Source organism: Rattus norvegicus, chromosome 13 (assembly GCF_036323735.1).
Source record: "Rattus norvegicus strain BN/NHsdMcwi chromosome 13, GRCr8, whole genome shotgun sequence".
Classification (NCBI taxonomy): Eukaryota; Metazoa; Chordata; class Mammalia; order Rodentia; family Muridae; genus Rattus; species Rattus norvegicus.
Window position 1 is genome coordinate 48820596 of NC_086031.1, and position 25699 is coordinate 48846294.

The 25699-nt window shown below is 43.3% G+C and overlaps 1 protein-coding gene across 11 annotated transcripts in view; it reads right to left on the bottom strand.

The window, feature by feature from the left end:
• Window positions 1-25699, bottom strand: part of Ppp1r12b (protein phosphatase 1, regulatory subunit 12B) — a 197678-nt gene that overhangs the window by 69340 nt on the left and 102639 nt on the right. For 7 of the 11 annotated variants that reach the window (XM_063272303.1, XM_006249876.5, NM_001107178.4 and 4 more), the window contains 5 exon segments: window positions 20696-20786; window positions 14750-14953; window positions 12958-13138; window positions 12640-12752; window positions 11253-11294 (listed from right to left, as the gene is read on the bottom strand). In XM_063272303.1, the coding sequence (XP_063128373.1) occupies window positions 11253-11294; window positions 12640-12752; window positions 12958-13138; window positions 14750-14953; window positions 20696-20786 (631 nt within the window). 11 annotated transcript variants of the gene reach the window in all.

Below are 25699 nucleotides of genomic sequence, written 5' to 3' on the forward strand. Positions count from 1 at the left end.
TAAGGCTCTCTAGCGTGCTATCAACACAAGAAATGAATACCTTTGTAACCAAGGCGATCCTTAGACTCCGGCTCAAAGGGGAACAATTATTTCTGGAGCCGCTTATGATCAAAGCCATCAGACGACTGACTACTTTGATAAAAGACTTGAACCCAAGTACTTTGAAGACAACCTTGTGAAACTGTCATCGTGGTAATGATGGGGTTTCAGGAATGTTCAAGTAGAAAATAATCCTTTCTTAAGAACATTAAGTTGGTTTTGAATATGGACTGAAAAATAGAAACACTTTGGGAAAATACAAAGAGGAATTTAATTAAAATGTGTTTTAAATTGTTTTTACTTCTTTACTTATTAATTTTGTGTGTGTGTGTGTGTGTGTGTGTGTGTGTCTGTGTAAGTATGTGTGTAAGCCCACAAACTATGGCATACATGTGGAAGTCACAGGACACCTTGAAAGAGAGTCAAGCCTCTTCTGCCATGTGGGTTCAGGGTATTAAATTCAGCTGGCTCGGGGCTGGGGATTTAGCTCAGTGGTAGAGCGCTTACCTAGGAAGTGCAAGGCCCTGGGTTCGGTCCCCAGCTCCGAAAGAAAGAACCAAAAAAAAAAAAAAAATCAGCTGGCTCACAGTTTGGCAGCAAGGTGCCACTACCCAGAGCTCCAGCCCAGGTCATCGGCAGGCTAATAGTGCTGTCTAAATAATATGGCCACAAGGTTTTTCTTATTCTTTGTGGCAGAAGAAATTCGCTTTTTATGACAAATATTTTAATACCCTCACCTTTACCATTCTGAAATGAAGCTGTAAAATTTAACTAAAATATTAAAACAAATAAGTACTATATAATGAAATATATACCAGCATGCACACATTATTTTGATAGTAGATATTTAACCAGACACACACACACACACACACACACACACACACACACACACACACACACATATTCAGGGGGGATTATATATATAAATAAAATTCTTGGATCAATAATACTATAAGACATAATTAAGAAGCTTATAAGGATGAGGTCAAATGCAGACACAGAGCTTCTTGTAAATGCCTCCCAGTGGCACTGCCATCAGGGGTGAGGACATCTAGGTATGGTTTCTCTCTAACTTGTGTGGTGCCTGAATTTTTAGATTTGCCCCCTACCAACTGAATTTATATATAACCGACTTTAATTTCAGACTCTTCTAAGACTTCCTAGGGAAGTCTGTCTCACGTGGAGCATCACAGGACAGTACCTCTGCCTTCTCCCCGTAATTGCACACAGGGTCCCCAAACATCATGCCCTCTGAAATCACTGCACTTTACAACTGCCTCAAGAAGTGCTCCCTGCTGCTTTTGAGAACCAGTTTTATGCTTTTCCATACTTCATAAATTTTCTCTAATGAAATGTATTACCTTTTTATAAGCATTAAAAAAAAAAAAAACCTCTACTCTGAATTTCAAGCTCATGAGTATTCCCCCAACAAAACCATGAAAGTTACAGGTTCTAACAAGAACTAACGCCTTGTAGGCAACTGGAGGCAGCAAGAAGACAGACTGGAAAAAGAAAAGGTGAGGAGGTTGATTAACATTTGCTAATAGTTGGTAAATCTTCGGATAAGACATTTTGGAAAAACCCAGACAGATTACCTCGAAGGCTGGCTTATTCAATCTGTAAAAAGGTTTCTGATTAGAGGGTAGTTCACTGACATGGCATAACACTGGGTCCAAACCTACCGGTTTCCAAGGAGTACATCTGAGTTTTGATTACTGAGAGGCCCTTGGCAACGGCATGGCCTAAAATTAATGGAGCTCATAAAAGGAAGATGCCAAAAGGAACTTTGTCCTTGAGATGGTTTATGCAGCTTGGGCTAGAGCAAGGCACAAACCATATATAGAAAACTAGAGTCTGCAGTATTTTAGGAAACTACAGTTGCAAAACCTGCACAGATGCACAGTGAGAGCAAAGATGCCTCCAGGTCAGGGCGGCGGCGGCCACCAGGGAAGGCTCTTCAGGGCGCAACGGGTTGGCACGCTGCTTCCCAGGCTGCCACGGCTGCAAACTACACAAGTCCAGGACAGCGTGCTCTCCTACGAAAAGAATGCCTGCCAATACCCCCAGGACTGGCTCCCAGAGGGCTGCTCTTAGCAGTTATTGCTTATAAATCTATCCCTATTTTTAAAAAATCTTATGAACATTATCATGTTATCAAATTTCCCAGACATCTCAAAATCTCTCATTCTGGGTGCTTTTATGTATTTATTCTCTCCCTTATCTATCAAAAGATAAAGAAGTTGAGTGGAGAAAATCTGTACTTTATTATCCTCTTAACTCTGTTAAAAGCAAGAGAAAAGTCTACCAAGAAAAAAAAAGATTGTGGTTGTTATATGGTATCCTATAAAAATATTACTTTACTACATAAATAACCAGGTCTATCTGATAGCTTACCTACCGTGTCTTTAAGCGCAGGCACGAGATTGTTCCAGGCGGCAGTACGGCCTTGCCTGGGAAATACCTTACCTTATTAGGCAATCAGGCCCCACTAGAGAGGAAAAGGCAGACAGCCCCAGGACTTTACCTAAAGGAGAAGGGCCAAGGCACTGTCCAACGGCAGAGAGCTAGGTGCTTCACCAGATTAAGTGACGAGACTGAAAACTTCTGCTTGAGAGGAAAGATCCAGAAAATGGCCAGGAGCAGTTATGAGAGATTAGAGAAATAGCACAAGTTTGTCTGGAGAGAAGGGAGGAGAAAACTAGTAAAGATCTGTATAAACAGAACTGCTGGAAAAGCCACAGAAGAAAAGCAAGACATGTCAGTACTCTGGGCTCAACAGTGCAAGGTGGCTTGACCCACAGAGACATTTGTAGGCATATGATTTGTTTGGAAGCTCTTGGGATTCTGAGTGAAATTTTGAAACATTTGATCCTGTTCTTTTCTACACATGTTTTTCCTGCTAATTCAGCAATTCCTAAAAACTATTTCAAAATATCTCAAAGCCAGGCATGGTGCATGTCTATAATCCCAGTGTACAGGAAAGAGGGTAGAAGCGCCAGCCTGGGCTCTGTAGTGAGCCCTGACCTAACCTAACAATAATGAAAGGTTCCTCTAGAGCTATAGAGGAATCTGGGCTATTTCTCACATTTTTTTTCCCTAAGGGAAAACTAGGAGAAAACTAAAATACATGGTTTTAAAGGTTGATGAAAGTCCCAAAAGTCATGTTCTAGACTGACTTAGGAATTTAGGAATCACCATTAGTAACTTACATGTAGTGGTTTCATTTTTATTACATAAGCCAAACAGTGTGCGCTATAATTATTTTTAGTTTATAAATGAGGACACTGAAGCAAAGAGAAGCATCTTATCCAAAATAGCGGGGCAGTTAAGCTGGAATGTAAGCATAGGGAACTTAGTTCCTGGGTCTGGACTCAGCTTTTCTGCTCTCCTGCGTGTCAGCAGACCAAGATGCATGGTAAACAACAGATATTAACGTACAACAGAAGGCAGTGTGACAGTGTAAGTCGGGAATGGAATGCTGCCTTCTTTGCTTGAGTTCACCTCGAGGCCTCTGTTGTGACCTTTTTCTTTTTAACCATGCAGTCAGTTTCTGTATGTGTGTCAGAGGTGCAGGTGTGGGGGTCAGAGGTGCAGGTGTGGGGGTCAGAGGACAACTTTTGAGAGTGGTTCTCTTCTTTTACCATGGGTTTGCCATCACCGCACCACTGCACAGGCCCTGTTATCCTCAAAATGAGATAGATGATTAACTCAATGGCTTTAAAGATGTTCCGTTCTAAACTCAGCTATGATGGTCATTTGAACCAGCACAAACTAAATCAAACTTTAGAATTTAGTAGCATCTAGAAATGAATGTTTCTCAAAAAAAAAAAAAAAAAAAAAAGCTTCACAAATGAGAAACTAAGACAGAGCAAAGGGAACTAAGAGGTGAGTCAACTCAAGAATGTTCATGGCTTAATCTGCATTTCCCCTTGGGGCTCCTCAAGGACAGACACAATGCACTGAACAAGGCCTGCAGAGAGCTGCGGTCTTTATTTCAAAGGGTGTCAGAGGAGTCTCTGGGATATTCAGCTCTTTCAAACCACTTTGATAAAAAAAAGGACAAGCAGATTTTATGGTTAATATCACTAAACAAGTAAAAAAACAAGGCAAAGAACAAATCCAAAACAACTTATTATATTGTTGTTTATAAGTTTGGAAAAGAGCAAAATGAACTCATATTCTTAAAGTCAAGAGGCAAGACTGTTCTCCCATAATAGTTCTCAGTCTTCTTGCTTTGAATTTTGGAGTGCTCCAGGGTTTTGTCTTTGGTCCTTCTCTGGAGTTATTTTCTTGGTCACTGCATCCAATCCCATGGTTTTAGACATGATCTGTATGTTTACTGACATCCAAGTTTAGAAACCCCGCCTGGACCTCTAACCCTGACTCTAGATGTACATTTATGTGCTCTCTTAACATTTCCATGTAAAACATGTCAGTTGATCCCATAAGCACAACACGTCTAAACTCCACGGCAGAGGCCTGCTCTTCTGCCAGACAGGTTCTTGCTACAGCACTCTCCATTTCAGCTATGAGGCTCTCCTTAGAAACGACTTAACTCTGGTGTTGGCCTTCATGTCTCGTTCTTCATACTATATGCAAACCAACAGTAAATCTAGGTGGTTCCAATTTCAAAATGCATCCTGAATGTAACTCCTTAAAATATTTCTCCTATGAGCTTGGTCCTAAACCACCTTCCTTCAGTTTTCCTGTACTGTGGAACCAGCCTCCTAACTGATGTATCCCCTCAGAGAGTATTCCTCAATATGGCAGCAGAAACCATAAAACACGTACACACAACACTCTGGTGTGAAAAAAACCTACAACAGGTACCCATATCTGCAAATGAAGCCTGAAGCTGTTACAGGGACTTCATCTATTTTGTCTGCCCCTGTGTTCATTCTGCTGTGGCCACACTTGTGTTGTCAGCCTGTCCTCAAACACACAGGGCACACCTGCCTCAGGGTCTTCATGACTGCTGTTCTTTCTGCTTTCACCCTACCCTCCTATGTCCAGCATAGCTTCCCATGTCACAGCCCTTACTCTGCTTTTCCATAGCACTTAGCACTTATTTAAGTACATATTCATTAGAGGTCTCTCTTCTTGGATAGTAAATTCTCCATGAACACTGCATTTTCTTCATTGTTGTATCCTCAGAATGTAGAAAAATGCCTGAGGCACAAATGGTGCCTAAGAGCATTAGAGAAAGAACAGGAAGAGCCAATGAAAGGGAAGCAGCACAGAGTACCAAGTGGTCGGCATCAGACATTTCTGGGGCTTTTATTTCTTGTTAACATTCAGAAATAAGTCTTGCTGGCAAAGTTAAGTTGTACTCTCTTATTTACTTAGTTGGAGAGTGCTTATATTAAATGGTTTACCTCTTTTAAGAGCACCCAACCAACACATCTCTCCACTAGCAGGCTAACAGTTATCTAGAACAGGTCAATACCTCAAATCCACAAATTAAGGATGCATTTTAAAGAATGGCTGTTGGTTCAATCTACTAGTTCCATTCAGGATTAAGACAGTTCCACTGCCCACGCAAAGGGCAAAGTTTCAGTGAATTTGTGCAGATTATCATCTGATTCTTCTAAAAGATCTTTAGGGAATTACGGGTGGGGGTAGACTTTCCTAACAAAAGAATGTTAATTCTTACTTCCTGACAGAAATAGACACTGATCTATGTGGAGGGACTCTTACTCACTAAACAGCCTTGAAGTTTTGTAAGATCCTTTATTCAAGGAGGTCAAAAGCAAGTCAATTCAAACATGGAACCTACTATGTAGACATCCAAATGGATAAACAGGGTATGGCATGGAGTGCAAGTCACATTTTCATGTCTGTATCACTACTGTTTCATGAGAATGTCTCTGATGCAAGCTAGGGTCACCTAGAGATTTCATGTCTCCAAGTAACTAGCATCTTTAGGCCTTAGTTTTCTTAACTGTGAGATTAGGTTCTTGAAGTAAGTTACCTCTGAATTATCTTATAACCTATGATATAAAAAGTTGCAAGGCAAATATCTTTACTATACTGAACGAGCTTCTTCAACAATTCCTTTAGAACAAAGCAAATGTCTTTACTATACTGAATGAGCTTCTTCAACAATTCCTTTAGAGCAAAGCACTCTGTCTTTGTTTCTGCTTCTTTTTAGGGCATCACTGTGCTGCTCACGGACATCTTTCCTGCTGACTACTTGTGCCCTCTAGTGATGAAGTCAATTATACTCAGGATTGAGCTGGGAAACAGACTGCCCCACAAGAGCAGATGGGAAAAACAAGCAAACTTCAGGGCGAGCAAAAGGCAGGCCAAAGATGAAGACAGGAAAAGATGGAAAGCATCCAAACATTGTGCCTGTGGCTGCTCCATCCAGAGCAGATACTCTCAAGTGCCTGCCCCCCCACCCCCCCACCCCCCCACGACCCCCAATAGCCACCCAGACCTTTTCTGCAGTTTCCTTGGGTTTAGCTACTTATAGTCAGATTGCCTGAAAATATTAAGTGCAAATTCCAGGCTAACCAATTCATACATTTAAAAAATTGTGTATTGTTTTGAGTAGTATGATAAAATCTCACACAATCCTGTTCTGGCCTGCCTATAACATGAACTATTTCTTTGTCCAGAACCTGCCACATTCCCCCTAGTCAGTTAAGAGCATTCTTAGCAATCAGCTCAACATCTAAGACATTAGGATCCAGTGCCTATGTTCCAGTCACCCTTATTTTACTAAGTAATGTCCTGCAAATGAGAGTAATAATAGTCATTTTATTCAGTGTACAGTTACATATGTTCCATTTTATTATTGTTTACCTTGACCCACTTGTAGGTTAAATCCATGGGTATGTATGAGAAAGCACAGTACACAGACTACAGTTCTACCTTCAACTCTAGGCAGCCCCTGGGGTCTTGGAAACCATTTCCGTGGATAAAGGAGGACTGCTGTATAGAAAACATCAAGCAGACTCTGAAATATAAAGGCATCCATATAAACATTTACATTCAAGGGGTTTTGACTTAGTAAGACAAGATACCTAAACATTCCCAGAGACTACCTATTACATAATGGAGATGTGAAACAGAATTGCTTAAACACATCTGTCAAGGAGGAACTAAGATTTCAGATAACAGTCTGTCAGTTTCACTAGCTGGTGGATTTACCAGTGGGGTTGGTTGTAACCATAATCATTTACTCTACTAAGCTTAAGCAAGGTCTGTAGACTTCTTACTGTGTTCTTTACAGACACAAGAACAACAATATGTGACTGTCTTCTTCATCTACTCTGTCTGTGAGAAAATATCTGTGCTGTTCTTGGCTATGAATCTCATGTAAATAAATCTTGATTATAATGTAATAAGTACTTAAAAGAGGAGAAGGATTTTAGTGATGCCAGCAGAGCTCAGGTTACACGGACGACCTTCTTAGCCACACCATTGTTACTTGCAGGTGGTCAGACACTAAGGAATCTTCTGAAATATTTAAGAAGAGAGGAAAGAATCATATATATTGGGAATCATTTCTGTAATGGCAGAATTAATCTAAGTGCAGGGGGTTTTTTTGTTTTTTTGTTTTTTCTGGAGCTGGGGACTGAACACAGGGCCTAAATCCACTGAGCTAAATCCCCAACCGAGCTAAATCCCCAACCATTTTGCTCTAATCCCAAGTGGAGACATATGGTAGAGATAATAACTACTGAAGTTTGTTTCTTAAAATTAAATATCGCTGAATTAGTCCATAAAAAATTATAGTGAAAAATCAGAAAAATGGTTGTCTTTTAGATCAAAGAATTGACTGAAAAGAGACAACAGAGAACTTTATGAGGTGATGAAGATTACATATCTTGCCAGGTGGTAGCTACATTGGCAGATGCAGGTCAAGATTCTCAAAATGGTACATTTTACATTTATATATTTTATTAGCTATAAGTGATATTTCAGTTGACAAATAGATGTCCGAGTCTTGGGGGGAGTCAACCTTAAAAACAATAAGTATTGCCACTAGAGGAAGAGAGAGGGAGAGAGAGGGAGAGAGGGGGGAAGAGAGGGAGAGAGAGAAGGAGAGAGGGAGAGGAAGAGAGAAAGAAAGAGAGGAAGAGAAGGAAAGAGAGGGGAAGAGAGGGAGAGAAAGAAGAGAGGAAGAGAGAGGGAGAGAGAGAAGGAGAGAGGAAGAGAGAGAGGGGAAGAGAGGGGAAGAGGGGAATAGAGGAAGAGAGGGGAAGAGAGGGGAAGAGGGGAAGAGAGGGGAAGAAGGGAAGAGAGGGGAAGAGAGGGGAAGAGAAAGGAAGAGAGAGAAAGAGAGAGGAAGAGAGAGGAAGAGAGAGAGGGGAAGAGAGGGGAAGAGAGGGGAAGAGGGGAAGAGAGGGGAAGAGGGGAAGAGAGGGGAAGAGGGGAAGAGAGGGGAAGAGAGGGGAAGAGGGGAAGAGAGGGGAAGAGAGGGGAAGAGGGGAAGAGAGGGGAAGAGAGGGGAAGAGGGGAAGAGAGGGGAAGAGAAAGGAAGAGAGAGAAAGAGAGGGGAAGAGAGGTGCTGGTACAGCCTTACAGCAGATACAGTTTCACTGAACCAAAGTCACCGAGGAAAGAACTGCCCTGACGTCTCAGCAGTATCCACACTGATTAGCAACAAGGACACCTCAGCAGCCAGGCTCTCTTTTGACTAGCACATTGGATTCTGTAGAGCCGAGCCAGTTTTACTACTTAATGGAGGGACGATATGTTATAGGAAAGAGAGCATGGTCCTAAGAGTCATTAGATTACTGACTATCCTAAGGTAGAACTGTAACAATTTACCCTGGGCATTACTAAGTATTTTTTTCTGTGGGCCCATATGGATAATGCCGACTAGAATTAGCAAAGAATGAACTAGGATGGAGAAAAGATAACACATAAGGGAAGATGCAAAATGAGACTGTTTTTAAAAGCAGCCTCACCTAGGCTGACTCAGCAGCAGCCTTTCCTTTGCAGAACTCCAGGTAGTGCTGGGGAATGGCACCTCTTGGCAAATGCTTGGGCCAACCTTAGTGTGGTGGTTTGAACATGCTTGGCTCAGGGAGTAGGCACTATTAGGAGATGCGGCCTTGTTGGAAGTGCATCACTGTGGGGGTGGGCTTTGAGACCCTCCTCCTAGCTGCCTGGAGGCAGTCTGCTCCTGCCTTCCTTTGGATGAAGATGTAGAACTCTCAGTTCCCCCAGCACCATGCCTGCTTGGACACTGCCATGCTTCCTGCCATGATGATAATGGACTCAACCTCTGAATCTGTAAGCCAGCCCCAATGAAATGTTGTCCTTGTAAGAGCTGCCTTGGACATGGTGTCTGTTGCCAGGAATGGAAACACTCACTAAGACACCTAGGCACCCAGCTAGAGGTATTGTTTGCTTAGATTAACACTGGAGTCTACCTGACATATGGGAAACACTAGGAGATGCCACAAACGGTTGGATACATGGAAATTCTTTACCTGACAAAGAACTTGTGTCAAGCTTAACAGACCATGCTTTTCTACACAGACCACAAAGTCTGCTCCGTGAATTTAATTCAACAGTCTTAAAATGAAATTCCCTGAGAGGAGTTTCCCTAAAAGAGATTCTCTAAGCACTGTATCAAGATCACTTTTAATTCTTCTTACTTCATGTACATACCCTAGGCTAAGATTTTCCAGTGCCAAGAAGTTTACTACAGAGATTTTTTTTTTTTACTGGCAAAAGACATTCTATGACAACAAAATCTGCCCTGTAATTCCTAGGATCTTGACAACCTGTGCTAACCCTATGGGGATTTGTAATCTATTACTCAGATTCCGTTTAAGCACAGTTCCCCAAGGAAAACTTTCTGCCTCTAAAGCCTTTCCAAATCCCTTAAAGAAGAAAGTTGCTGGCATACATGCACAGTCTCATGCGTGCACATACACACACACACACACAGGCTCCAACGAATTTTTCTGTGTTATTTCTAAACAACACAATTCATCTTTGTAACATAGTTTCAACATCAATCAAGGTAGACAATTCTTACCTATATTATCATTAATTACCCCTCCCCTTCCCATTTGAGACAAGGTCTCACCATGTAGTCCATTCTGGCCTTAAATTTGCCATACAGGAGCTAGAGATGGCTTAAATGGTAAAGTAGACCTGAGTTCGGGATTTTAGTGCCTATATAAAAAGGCCAGACATAGCACTGTATGTCTATAATCCCTGCACTTGGCAGGTAGAATTCAGAAGGATTCATAAAATTTGTTAAGCAGCCAGTCTCGAGCAATTAATGAGCTCCAGGTTCGGTTAGAAATCCTTTTGCAAACATTAAGGTGGACGCCTTTGATCCCATACAACCTGTGCATACATATACAAATGCATCTACACCTATCCCAACACACACACACACACACACACACACACACACACACACACCCCCAAAACCAAGAACCTTGTGATCTTCCTACCACAGACTCACAAGGGATTGTAAGCACATACCACCATACTACTACTGCTTGGGATCTTAACTATTTAGATAGAACAATTATGATTTACTCCTATGCCTATATTGGTAAAAACGAGCTAGTTGATTTTCTGTAAAGATCATTCAATTTACTGAGAATAAATGTACAATACTAGACTGCATGGTGATAGAAGGCTATAATTTTATATGCTTTGAAAAGCAAAGGACATGGGTTTGTATAAATGTTTACCAAAACCAAACTCCCTCTTTCCTGTAAACAATACTTCAGTGTTTCTGAGGTATAAAAGTAGCTCAGATAGGTAGTGCAGAGTTACAAAAGGTCAAGCTACAAAAGAGGTGAGGGGCTCACCCTTACTCAAAGACAAATATAAATAACCTTTAAATGGCCTCAAATGCTATGCTCTCGATATTTATGTTCTTCTGTTGGAGAACCATTAAACTTGGATCACGTTTTTCTTTTCTTCCAACAGTTTTTAAGAACTTTATCCTATCTAGTAGTAGTCAAGAGAGAAGAGAGCAGAGCCTGTATCAGGGCAGACGGCTGGCAGCTAGCACAGCCAAATACTAGAAAGCTGTTCAAGAGGGTGAGCAGTGCCACAGCCTAGGAAAGAGCAGCACCAGCGAGAGGCCTGCCTCACTTCTCAGAGGAACGCTCATCTTCACCCTCAACACACGCATGCCCACATCTGCTCATCTCCTAACACTGTGTGCCGCAGAGCAGGCCAGCCCTGAAGGGACTGTGTGCCACTGCTCGGTCACTTACCCATGCTTCTTTGACCTCTTCAGAGACATCTGTTTCATCCTCCTGAAATGGAAAGGAGGAAAACCACAGGGATCAGAGTCACAGACCTCTGAAAACAGCAAGGTCAGTCCTACCCATTATTTGAAAGGCTACTTCCTGGCCTTTCAAATGTGGGCAATGACACTGAAAGCCAAGTGACACCACCACTGCCACCTTCAACACCTGCCACAGGCAGGGGACGTAGAAGCATCACTGTGGTAATAAATGTTGAACCAAATAGGGCAAGAAAAAGGTAATTTTCAGAAAGCAAGACTTCATTTCACTCTGTCAAAAGTCATCAGCCTACGGTCTGAAGATGCAGCTTATTAGAAGAGTGTCTGTCTAGCGTGTGCAGGGCCCTAAGTTCAAACCCCACCGACAAAAGCAAAACCGAACACTATGAATTCAGTCCTAAGACAAGGAAATGTATCTTTGCTAAAAGATAGTTTGAAATGGATGACTATACTATTATATTTCTTGTGTTGTATTTATAGTTTTACCTAACTTTCAAATTGGTCATTAGGAACCAGGGGCCTCTGGGTTAGGATGCTGGCCATTTGGCTTAAAAATGCTAGCAGCAGGCTTGAATGGAAGACTGGATGCAGCTACGGCAGGAGTGCATTAAGGTACTGTGTGTGTTTGTGGTCAGTAAGTGGTGACCGGCTTTCTATAATTTGATCCTTTACCTCCAGAAAGGTAAACCTTAGTAAGATAAATTAGTGTCAACTTATAGATTTTAAGCCCTTTGAAATGTTTTTGAACTATTTTTTTCCTAAAAAAATTCCAAAAGGATACATTTGCTTTATACATCTGAATGTTTTGCCAGCATATAAGTAAATGTACCATGTGTGTGCCTGGATCCCTGGAACTGGGGTTATTGATGGCTGTGAGCCACCATGTGGGTACTGAGAATTGAACCTGGTTCTTCTGAAAGAGCAACACGTGCTCTAATCCAAGGAGTCATCTCTCTAGCCCCCCGTTCAAAATTGTATTATCCTAGAATAGTTAGAATCTTGGTTTATAGGTGGCCTTAAGATACTGTTGACTACATGACTCTCAGGGACTTTTAAAGAAGACTGCTAAAACTTGCCAAATTTATCCACTTGTTAGCATGGTAGTTGCAAATTTCCAGCTTTCAAAATCCTTTATCAGTTACAGTGTCTCCTTTGTGCTTAGCACTGCTCTGGGCATTTAGCAGAGATACACTGAATGAGTCCCATGCTTGCAGAGTCTTCTCTTGTCTTAGTAAAAGTTCTTTGCCATCTCTTCGAGAGTCACAGCATCACATGGTGTTCTTTCTTTTGCTCTCTATGGGAAGGTAGGGAGCCACAGGTGATATGGTGTGCCCCATGCAGACTGATGTACTTACGTCCTTTGTCCAGAAATTAATGCCTGTGCCTCTTCGCCGATCTCTAAGTCGTCTCCTCTCACGGACAGACAGCCTGTTGGAGGACTGATCATCCAAATCAGCTTCTTCTTTCTCTGCTCAAAGATAACACACAATGTGGATCTTAAAAACCTGGGCCATGGGGTTGGGGATTTAGCTCAGTGGTAGAGCACTTGCCTAGCAAGCGCAAGGCCCTGGGTTCGGTCCCCAGCTCCAAAAAAAAAAAGAAAAGAAAAAACAAAAAAACAAAAAAACCCCTGGGCCATGCACTCTGAGAGTAACTTCAGAAACTGTACATACCACTCGTGTCCATTTCCTTTGCCGCTGTGGTGTTTGTGGTGGCCTCTGGGTCAGGGACTGAAGCTCTACTTGTGTGCAGTAGCTGAGAACCAGTGTATAGTGAGGGTCTTGACGCAGAAGGAGAAACTGGTGCCGTGAGTTTGTCTGGCTGAGTTGGACACCTTAGGCGATGATAAATAGGCTGGAAATAATTCATAGGATGAGATGTTAGGGGTCAAGTTCAAAGGATAAACACAGTAAGGGTCCTCAAAATGGGGCCCTTCCATATTCAGCAACTTATTACCAGGTGACGTTCAGTCAGTATCCATCAGCTGCATTGGTAGTAAGTGGTCAGCAAACAGCAGCCTCAGACACTGTTGCCAAAATGACCAAAGGCACTAAATAGGTCAGTGTTAATAAAAATTCCCTTGATCTTGAAAATGGGAAGAGCAATGGTGTTTTAAAGATGGAGTGCTCAAAGGCAGAGGACGTGGGAAATAAAGAGCTCAGGAGTGTGAGGGAGGGAACAAGGGTGAGTGAAAGCCTGAGGAGGACAGATAGAAATCATCGGATGATCCACTGACATGCCACATGACTCACTGAAAAGCTCTTTTCCTTTCGAATTTTAGACATCAAACCAAGGCCTGGCACATACTAGGCAAGGCTAGACCACCGAACTACATTCCTGAAACTAAAAAAATTTCTGGTTCCCCTGGAATTTTTGTTTTTAAGAGTTAAAACAGTTAACTGGAGATTCTTCTAGGTTCACAATGTGGAGGTTATATACCTTTAAATTTATAAACTATAAAGACAGAAACAATAAAGTAAAAAAGTTTTGGAATGAGATAGAACTTGGCTAAATGTCTATCCTCAGTAGGCAGTAACTGTGTGAACAAAAGTTAACTTCTCTGGCCTCAGCCTCCTCATCTGTAAAATAGGGATAAGCCATCCTCAGCCAGGATGGTGAGGGGCTAGTTAGACAATGTGTATTAGGCACCTGAACTCCACCTGAGAACCAGTACTCAGTAAACAATAACTTAACAGAACAACGAAATGCATGGCACTCTCAGTTCACAGGACCTAGCACTCAGAGCACCAACAAGTGAGACAGCTGCTTCTAGTCGCTACAGTAACTAACAGTCACTCGGAGCCCACATCAGGACACTTCTGAGAGAGAAGGAGTGCTGATGACAATGACAGGGAAAACAGTTGCCACGGAGACCAGGAGCATGTTGGCCCTCTCTTCGAATGTTTCCTCCCCTAGACACATGTCCACACAGATGGTAACTCCCAGGTATTTAGGAAACAAGCATTAGTGTCAAACAAGCTCCATGGGCAGACTGCCATATTCCAACCCTTACTGGTCGACTACTCCATGTGTAGAGTGAAGGTAAGTTACTCAGCCAGTAGGACTCAATTTCCTCATTTATAAACAGGAATACTAGTATCAAATCTCAGAGGGGTCTCCTGAGGATTACACCAATTAATCTATTTTAAATGCTTGAAACAGTGTCTGGCATAAAAACACTTATCTCTTAATTTGCATCTTATTACTCTATATCCTCTCTGTAAAGAATAGTAAGACATCCACTCAAAAGCATTGTTAACTACGAGGAGAAAAGTGATAACTTGAAGAACTGAAGTCCTTTGGTTTTTTTCAGCTAAACAGGCCTGCACCAAAGACAGCTATAAACACACAGTGGCTTTCAGGAATTGTTTACTTCAAGGCAGAATAGCCCTTAAGCCACCACTGATGAAGGTTCACCAAATTATTGTGCTTGTGGGGCAGAGCATGCTGGCAAAAAGAGCTCACCTCTTCATCCAGACTTCTGCCCCAAGGTTGCTGGCCCTCGCCAGCTTCCTTTGTTGGGGCTGCTGACGGTTCCTGCTTCTTGGTGCTCCCTTCAAGTTCACCAGAATCTTCAAGCTTCTCACCAGGCTGTTCCTGCGCTTGTCTCTCTGCCCTCGATCGGCTGAAAGTCTTTTCTGCCTCTTGGAGGTCTGTTAGGGTAACACCCTGGGAAAATATCGGGTGGTAAAGACAGTTTCACATTAACACACAGAATTCTTGAGCAGGGAAACTGATGCCCTCAAAACAACCCAAATGAATCTCCCAACAGAGGGTCATTTCTAGCAACATGTGTTTAAAATAAGGTGTATGGGGAACTCAGACCTAAATATGTGTACGCTCTGAGCTAATACTTTAGCTTTCCTACCTTGGTCTTCCAAAAATAGGCCAACAGTGATATCCACTGTTACAGATGTACTTGATCCATACCAACCTGCTCAGTCATTGAAGTGCACTTTACCCCCTCTCCAGATCAAATGGTTACCCTCTGAGCAGTAAATACTGAAAAAACCAAACTTTTTTTTGTCTTTATTAACTTGAGTATTTCTTATTTACATTTCAATTGTTATTCCCCTCCCCTTCTATATGGGCTTCCCTTCCCCATCCTCCCCCCATTACCACCATCCCCCCAACAATCATGTTCACTAGGTGTTCAGTCTTGGCAGGACCAACGGCTTCCCCTTCCACTGGTGCTCTTACTAGACTATTCATTTCTACCTATGAGGTTGGAGCCCAGGGTCAGTCCATGTATAGTCTTTGGGTAGTGGCTTAGTCCCTGGAAGCTCTGGTTGGTTGGCATTGTTGTTCATATGGGTCTCGAGCCCCTTCAAGCTCTTCCAGTCCTTTCTCTGATTCCTTCAACGGGGGTCCCGTTCTCAGATCAGTGGTTTGTTGCTGGCATTCGCCTATGTATTTGCTGTATTCTGGCTGTGTCTCTCAGGAGAGATCTATATCCGATAACTGTTGGCCTGCACTTCTTTGCTTCATCCATCTTGTCTAATTGGGTGGCTGTATATGTATATGCCCAAGAGAGGTATAGCTGGGTCCTCAGGTAGTTCAATGTCCAATTTTCTGAGGAACCTCTAGACTGATTTCTAGAATAAAACCAAACTTTTAAAACCTGGTTTAACAACTCTGAGATTCTACCTCACACCAGTCAGAATGGCTAAAATCAAAAACTCCGGCAACAGCAGATGCTGGTGAGAATGTGGAGAAAGAGGAACACTCCTCCATTGTTGGTAGGATTGCAGACTAGTAAAACCATTCTGGAAATCAGTTTGGAGGTTCCTCAGAAAATTAGACATTGCACTACCTGAGGACCCAGTTATACCTCTCTTAGGCATATACCCAAAAGATGCTCCAACATACAACAAAGACACATGCTCCACTATGTTCATAGCAGCCTTATTTATAATAGCCAGAAGCTGGAAAGAACCCAGATGCCTTTCAACAGAGGAATGAATACAGAAAATGTGAAACATCTACACAATGGAATATTACTCAGCTATCAAAAATAATGACTTTATGAAATTCATAGGCAAATGGATGGAACTGGAAAATATCATCCTGAGTGAGATAACCCAATCACAGAACAACACACATGGTATGCATTCATTGATAAGTGGCTATTAGCCCAAATGCTCAAATTACCCTAGATGCACAGAACACATGAAACTCAAGGATGACCAAAATGCTAATGCTGCACTCCTTCTTTAAAAGGGGAACAAGAATACCCTTGGGAGGGAATAGGGAGGCAAAGTGTAGAACAGAGGCTGAAGGAACACCCATTCAGAGCCTGCCCCACATGTGGCCCATACATATATAGATATAGCTACCAAACTAGATAAGATGGATGAAGCAAAGAAGTGCAGGCTGACAGGAACCAGATGTAGCTTTCTCCTGAGAGACATAGCCAGAATACAGCAAATACATAGGCGAATGCCAGCAGCAAACCACTGAACTGAGAACGGGACCCCCATTGAAGGAATCAGAGAAAGGACTGAAAGAGCTTGAAGGGGCTCGAGACCCCATATGAACAACAATGCTAACCAACCAGAGCGTCCAGGGACTAAGCCACTACCCAAAGACTATAAATGGACTGACCCTGGACTCTGACCTCATAGGTAGCAATGAATAGCCTAGTAAGAGCACCAGTGGAAGGGGAAGCCCTTGGTCCTGCCAAGACTGAACCCCCAGTGAACGTGATTGTTGCGGGGAGGGCGGTAATGGGGGGAGGATGGGGAGGGGAACACCCATATAGAAGAGGAGGGGGAGAGGTTAGGGGGATGTTGATATCCACCATGTGCATACTGGAGCCTACAGAAGAAGCCAGAGTGGGTGTTGGATCTTCTGGAACTCGAGTTACAGGTGGTTGTAAGCCACTCTTTAGACACCGGGAACTGAACCTGGGTTCTCTGCAAGGGCAGTAAGTGCTCGTAACTGTTAACCTAGCTCAAGACGTTTCAAGAAACGTTTCATCTATCAGAAATTACATGAAAAAATGGATGATTGTAAGATATTGTGTACACATTAAGATAGAAACCCTAGGACATGAGGAGACAGCTCGGTGGATGAATGAGCGAGAGGACCAGAGTTTGGATCCACAGACCCAGGTAAGCACACCTATGGGGAAATGGGAAGCACAGACTGTGAGGAAGGACAGATGCTCATAAAGCAAGTTCACTGCTCTGATCAGCAGTAAGCAAGAGACCCTGCTCAGTTCCAGAAGGCAATGACTAACACACGAAGTTGTCCTCTGACCTCAGCAAGAGCTTCCTTGGAAGGCTGTGAGGGTAAAAGGCATTGTGGCTAAAGGGGTCTGTCCAAAGACTCAGAAACAGGAGGTCGGGATGGTGCAGGTGTCTATCAGCAGTTTAGCAAAGATGAGGCAGTGGGAGGAAACTAAGGGCAATGAGACCTAGGGAGCAGGCAGAGACTGGGGCATCTACCACAGCAAAGAACTGGATGCTTACTTTCTGATAATTTTTCTTCTGTGGACCCTGTATCTCTTTAAAAAATAATAAAATATTTTCAAAGGTCATGTATACATTCTGAGGAGTCTGAAGATCCTTCCTAGTTCTTATGTGGACCTTGGCTCTCTCTACTGAGTCTTTTTCTACAAAATTTCTCTCCTTTTCCCTTCCTTCCTTCCTTCCTTCCTTCCCTTTCCTCCCTTCCTTCCTTCCCTTTCCTTCCTTCCTTCCCTTTCCTCCCTCCCTTCCTTCCTTCCTTCCCTTTCCTCCCTTCCTCCCCTTCCTTCCTTCCTTCCTTCCTTCTTTCCTTCCTTCCCTTTCCTCCCTTCCTCCCTTCCTTCCCTTTCCTCCCTTCCTTCCTTCCTTCCCTTTCCTCCCTTCCTCCCTTCCTTCCTTCCCTTTCCTCCCTTCCTCCCTTCCTTCCTTCCTTCCCTTTCCTCCCTTCCTTCCTTCCCTTTCCTTCCTTCCTCCCTTTCCTTCCTTTCTTCCTTCCCTTTCCTCCCTTCCTCCCTTCCTTCCTTCCCTTTCCTCCCTTCCTTCCTTCCTTCCCTTTCCTCCCTTCCTCCCTCCCTTCCTTCCTTCCCTTTCCTCCCTCCCTTCCTTCCTTCCTTCCTTCCCTTTCCTTCCTTCCTTCCTTCCTTCCTTCCTTCCTTCCTTCCTTCCTTCCTTCTCCCTCCCTCCCTCCCTCCCTTCCTTTGTATGTAGCCCAGGCTGACCTCTTAACTACCACATAGTTGAGCCTGGCTTTCAACTCCTGCTCTTACTAACTTCCAAATGCTGGGATCACCAGTGTGCCCACCATGTTTGCTTTCATTACAAGACACTTGTGCATCTTTGCCTCTTCCACTTTTAATTATATATTATTCTCTAGATATGTTTTCCTGTTTCTTCATAAATAATTTAAAACATGTAAGAACAGTCTGTCAGATAAGACCTATGAGGACAGCAAAGAGAAAGCGCTCAGCGTCTTCGTATAGCCACAGAGGACTGAAAGCAGGGTCTGGAGATGTGTGGACAGCCATTTACAAGGTGGTTTATTTTGGGAGCCATGTGTCCACTAAAAGTGAATGATAAACAAACTGTGGCATACACATACAGACTTAAGACATGGACAACATGAATGAACATAGCACTGTTAGGAGAAGTGAGCCAAACGGGGGAGACACATGCCATGTGACTTCATTTATATGATTCATAAAGCAGTCAAACTCATAAAGAGAGAAAATGGAATATTGCTTTTTTTTTTTGCATAGAGTGGTTGTTTAATGAATACAGAGTCAGTTTGGAAAAACGAAGACCATTCTGGAGATGGACAGTGCTGATGGGAATTACTTAATGACGCTGAACATAAACTTAAAAATGGAGAAATAGCCAAGTTTTCTTATGTACATTGACTAGAATAAAAGAAAAACAAGAAACAGCCATGAGCCATGGAAGATTGAGTCTATGGGAAGAACAGACACACAGACCCATTCTAGGAGGGTCAGGAAAGACAGATGCAGTCTTTCTGTTGCTATATTGTATGATGTCCCTTTCCCAGCCATCCGCTTTCTTTCTTGACTTCTACACCATCGAAATAGAAAGAACAAAGCTCCTTTCGGCCACACAGGTTTCTTGTTCATCTCTAATGCTGCTGCTGTTTCCTGGTTTTCCCTTCATTCTGTTTCAGTGTTCTCTTAGCTTCCTTCAGGGCCCTTCTGGCAGCCTTTCCTCCACATTCACGGCCATCACAGCCTGAGGTCCCGCCCTGGCCACTTTCAGTTGTGAAGACTCAATAGCTTCCTGTTTCCCAGCTTGGCCAACATCTTCTACCTACACGTAATTTCTGCAAATAGTGTAAGCTACATCACATTCCTCCTTAAACCACTTTCATGGCTCCTGTAAAGACCTTTGTTCTAACTGAAATATAACTCATGTATCATAAAACTCCCCCCCTTTTTTTTACCTTGTATGATCTGACGGTTCCTGGAATGCTCTGAGCTCTTCCACCACCACTGTTCTCAGCTCTCAGGACATTTTCATCTCCCCCAAAAGAATCCACACCCAGCAGCAGGTCTTTTCCTATTCCTCTTCCCTGAACTCCAAGCATCAACAGTCCGCCCGTGCGACCTCCCGCCCCCACCCTGGCTTTACCATTTCAGACGCACACACAACGAACTCCTAACAAATGGGCTCTTTGTGCCTGGGCTGTTTTACTTGAAATGTTTTCTCAAATTCATCCGTGCTGTGACACCACTTTAATTTTTTTATTTATATGTATGTCTGTGTGTGCGGACACCCAATGGAGGCCAGGCAAGGCTGCTAGGTCTCCTGGGTCTGGAGATGCCGCTGCTGTGAGCCGCCTGATGTGAGTACTGGGAACTGAACTCTGATCCTCTGCAAGAGCAGGCAGTGCTAACTGCAAAGCATTCTTTCCAGCTCCTGTAACATTCAATTTTAATTTCAAACAGTGTTTCCCTATATGAATACAGCACGCTTTATTCTTATTATTCATTCTTATCATGGAGTACAACACTGGGTTGGTTGTACTTTTTGGCTATTTTGAGTAATGCTGTTATATAATTCTCTATACAAGGTTTTATGTGAAAATACGTTTTCATGTATTTATCTAAGAGTAGTCTGTGTGTGTGTTGGGTCAAATGCAAAGTGTGTGTTTAACTTCTGAACTGCTATCAGTTAGAGATTCTCCATGTGTAGAGGGCTGCAAGGCCTCTTAACAGCTCTTCAGCAAAGCTGGAATGAGCGTGGAGGGATGGAGGTGAGTGTGAGTAGAGACAGCCATCACCTTGTCTGAGTGCACACCGTTCACCCGTAGATGTGACAACTGTGAAGAAGCTGCTAGAACAGAAGCATTCATCTTACCATGTTCACTACATACTTCCTCTGGGGAGGAGAAAGACAAAAGAACAGCGGGGGCGGGGTGGGGTGTCGTGCTTACTTGAGTAGACCTTCGTGTCTGCCGAGCTTGTCTGGAGCGTGCTTTCCGTAAAGACTCTGCCTCCTCATCCCGTACAGGAGTCAGATAAGACCTATGAAGAGAAGAAAGAGAAAGTTCTCCGCATCCTGAAGGGATCCTACATGCTGAGGATAAAGGTCACAATGGCTGGAAGGCTGTGTGCCTTCACCTTTGTAAGTGTGCCACTGCCCATACACTGCGCATCTGTAAAGAGAGAAGTGCGTTTTGTTCTTCCTTCTTGTCCTAACCATTTCCCTCTCTTCTTCCTTACTTTTGTGACAGGGAGCTGCAGGTCACGCTGGAGAGAGGCAGTGATAGAAAGTGTCATGCTTTGTCCCTGCTCCAGCACTTCCCCACTAAACAGGGTTGATTGGTTATGAAGCTTCTTACACACCACTCATCAAATTAAACTAAAACTTCCTATTCTTACAGGAATCCGGCTAAGGTTTGTCCGTACTGATGCATATGTCTACATGTTCACATGGAGATTAAAGGTGGATATCAAGTGTCGTTGTCATTCTCCTGTGTGTGTCATGCACCCACACATTAATGGGTACATATGCAGGAATGCAGCCATCACTGTGCACACATACCGCACGTATATATGTGTGGAGGTCAGAGACAACCTTGAGCAGCATTCCTTATCTTTACTTTACTTTAGACAGGCCTGTCGTACTACTGCAAATGATGGGCTCGTTGGTCCAGAAGCTTCTCCTGTGTCTACCTCCTATTTCCCATAGGACCATCCGGGTTACAGATCTGCATCCAGCTTCCATGTGGGTTCTGAGCTCAGGTACTCACACCTGCGTGGCAAACACTCTTACTCCTGTGTTACTTGCTTGGGCCATGCATATTGGTTTTTTTGAAATAAAGTCTTTCACTGAAACTAGAGCTCACTGATTTGGCCAGACTGGCTGGCCAGTACAATCTGGTAAACCTCCTCGCCCTGCGTCCCCAGTGATGAGATTATAGTTGTACACTAACTCACCTTTTAATGCTGGGGACTTGAACTCAGTCCCTCATGCTTGTATGGCAACACCATATTGAGTTTTATTTAAACTATGTAGCTTCAAACAAAGGCCCCAGGTTCTGTGTTTTATATTTTGTTTTTGCTTTTGGCCTGTGTAGGCATGCTAGTCAAGTACTGTTATCACTGAGGCACACACTTAGCTCAGATATAAATGTGTAAATATGTGCGCACACACAGTGGGGTATGGAAGCCAGAAGTTAGTATCACGCGGCTTCTTTACTCTCCACTTATTTTGGACCAGGGTTCTGAGCTGAAGCAGGCCCTCATGGGTTCATCTAGACTCGGTGGCTAGCAGGCCCCAGGGATCTGCTCATCCTCACTGCCCAACATGCTGGCCTATCATTGTGCCACTATAGATCTTCATGTTCACATGGCAAGCATTTTACGAGCTCAGCCATGCCTCAGACACAGTATGTATCATATGTATGTATACTATTGCATGTAATACAATATGTAGTACAATATGCATACCTTAAGATGTCTACACTCACAGTCATAAAAGGAATGTGGTCTCTAATTTTTCTTTCTAATGACCAGCTTTGTGAGTTAAGGTTACATCTCTTGGGAAGAATTCTCTGCTGATCTACTTTCTGTAATAATATGTATATGATTTGGGTTACACAATTTTTAAAATTCACTAATATTATTTGGTGGTATATAACTTTTCATAAAATCCTTATACTAAAGTCTAATTTCTATAGAAGCAGTTTTCTTTCATTCGTTTGTTTTTGTTTTGAGACAGGGTTTCTCTGTGCAGCCCTGGCTGCCCTGGAAGACGCTCTGTAGACCAGGCTGGCCTCAAACTCACAGTGATCCACCTGCCTCTGCTTCCTGAACACAGGGAATAAAGGTGTGCACCACCATTGCCCATTTAGTAGTTGTTTTCAGTAAATCAATACCTAAAGGACTTAAATTTGATCTAGTTCTAAGACTCAGGGTAGAGATGATAAAATTACCCCTGCCTTGCAGATGAGACAACCAAGGCTCACGGGAACATAAAAATAGCCAAGACCACAAGGTCATTCCCCAAAAGACATTACCATGACGCTCTCCTGCATCCAGAACTTCCCTACTTCATTCCACAATGAACCGTTTGTTTCCTTGATGAAGCATCATGCTATTCCAGCTACACGGATTTCAGCTACATGCAAACCTAGCAGCAGCAGGACGGCAGACTGAGCTGTCTGGACTGCCTTCTCCTGGCATCCTTTCTATCTCACTAATGTCGCAGTGCTCAGCAGTTTGATGGCACAGGATGATTCCTACATTTACAGAAGCTGCCATTGACACGTTACAGGCTGCTGTCAAAGAACCATAAAAATCAAACCTGAGGGACTAAATTCTCCTTTGGAGGACACTGACTCTACAGTCAGATGCTGCCTGGTGCAGAATGGCACGGGAGGCTAGGGAAGTTACCAATGTGGAACAGGAGAAAAAAGACTGCTACATTCTTCAACCTCTTGGTCACAAAATAAAGGAGGTAAAGTGTTTCTCAGGACTTTAGTCACCTTTAACCATAATGAATCCATATTTATGCTGATTGTGGAAAAATTGTCCTTGCTAAAAGCCTATTCATTGGTCTGTCCAAACAGACTCATCTTTAAATATTCCAGGGTGCTTGGTCCCAGGACCCCACCCCCCACCCAAGTACCCAAAGCCATGAATGCTCAAGTCGCATATAAACTCACACAGTATTGGCAGATGTGTTGTACAGCCTCCTTAAACATATACCTTAAATCACGTCTGGCTTACTTTCACTGTGCAATACAATGCAAATGCTGTGAAACTGGTCATCATACTGTATATGCTAAGGAATAACAAGAGAAAATTGCCTGTACATGGTGAACGCAAGTATATTTTTTTCTCCTGAATATTTTCAAGTCAGTTGGTTGAACCCACAGATTTAGAACTTGTGATACAGAACTTTGATTGTACTAAGCTTCCCATGTGTCTATGGGTTTCTACGGTCTTTTGTTCCTTAAATTGAACTTTGTATAATAATGGAAGTGTCCAATATTCAGTCTTATACAGAAGCCAGTAGTCACATGTGGCTACTAGACATTTTAAATGTGGTCAATGCAACAGAGGACATTATTTTTAACTTGATTTGTCGTTAAATTTAAACAGCAACCCCAGAATACTGACTATGACACTGGGAAGCACAGCTCTGCAGTTCTGGGACTGTTCTGAAGACACATTCTCAGCTCTCTCCTTAAATGTGTAAAATGCACAGTGAACAGAATTCAGAAAGACGGAGTGCTTGAGAGCAATTGATTACATTTTCTTCTCCAAGTCTTCATTTTTCTCCGTGCTTCCCATAGGCCACATTACTATAACCTTACGCTTTTATATGCGGTAATCTTAAATTTTATGAGCTAGTGCCAGCTCCCACCTTCAGGGTATTTATGGTACAGCAAAGAGAAAGATATTCACAGACCAGAGTACCTCAGAGCCACAGTTTTTCTAATTCCAGCATTTATATTCTCTGTATCCATATGCCTTTACCCATACCACCCTGCTTTTCCCTTTGCCCCTCTCGACACAGAGAACTCCAAGAAAACAGTTACCTCCTTGTGCAGGCCTGCATAGCAGAATGAAGGTCAAGACATGCATGGAGATGAACAGCAAGAAAGGTAAGTGGCTGCTGGGAAACGCTGCAGTCTCAGCACCCGTCTCCCTTGGAAACTAGAGAAGCCTGCACTGCTCCTGCTACAGCAAGCCAGAGGCAGAGCTTTTGTAATTTGTTAGGAAGCCTGTTCCTAGGAAGGGGGAAAAGGAAGGGGAGGAGGGCAAAATCCCAGGGCTCAGCAAGACAGTGCTACTAACAGTTCCCAAAATACCATTCCATTAGATGCATAGTTTATATACTGTACCACGCCAATCAATACTCCTTGTCATCTGACAGAAGGGAGAGGGAGAGTTCTTCTCTATGTGAGGGAAGACAGAGTGGAAGGTGCAGCACTCCCGTTCTGGCTACTTCATCTGCCCTTGGGCTACCCTAGCTGTGGCATCCACCCAAGGGAGCTGTAAATACAGCCTCACTGGAGGCTGGGGCCCAGCCAGCTGCTGCGTGTCAAGAGAGGAAAAGAGACAGATACAGAAGAGCACATGACAGACACAAGGACAGACCTCATCTCTGTCTAAAGGGCTAAGCTGGACAGGAGAAAGCTGTAAGCAGTGCTCAGGCTGAGACGCTACCTAAGGAGCAGGAGAGTTCTACATCTGAGTTTGCTTTCTGATGATAAACACTGACCAAAAGCTACTTGAGGGAGGAAAGGGTTTATCTGGCTTACAGGTTACAGTCCACCATCTAGGGAAACCAGGGCAGGAACTCGAGGCAGAAGCCTGGAAGTAGGAACTGAAGCCAAAGCCACAGAGGAACAGCTTCCCGGCTTGTTCCTAGGTACCATACATCTACCTTTTCATGTCACACAGGGTCACCAGCTTTGGGGTGGCACTGTCTTCAGTGGGCTAGGCTCTCCTCAATCATTAGGAATCAGAAAAATTCCCTACAGGCATGTCTCTAAAAGTTCCTCTCCCCAGAAACGTCGAGGTCTGTGTCAGGTTGACAAATAGCTAACCAGTCTACTAGTCTGTGGCGTATATTAAGGTCTGGTCTGATTTCACAGTTTAGTGTAATGAAGTCCAAAGGATTATGTGACACTGTGCACTCTAATCGGCACTGACATCAGAGCTGAAGTTCAAGAACCCATGCTATCACCTCATAACCAAAACAAGAGAAACAGGTACAGAGAACACAACGTCAGGGCTGGGGGGTTGAGCATTTCGGAGTCTTCTAGACTGGCACTATCAGGGACAATTTTGCATGTCCCTTCCATAAGGAAGGCAGAGTTATCTGGCCCTAAATGTCAGTGGTGTGGAGTCTTTTGTTCCTCAGTACTACGTTTTCCTGGAGAAAAGGAGTGTCAAGGAAGGGGCTACAAGCCATGCTGGGC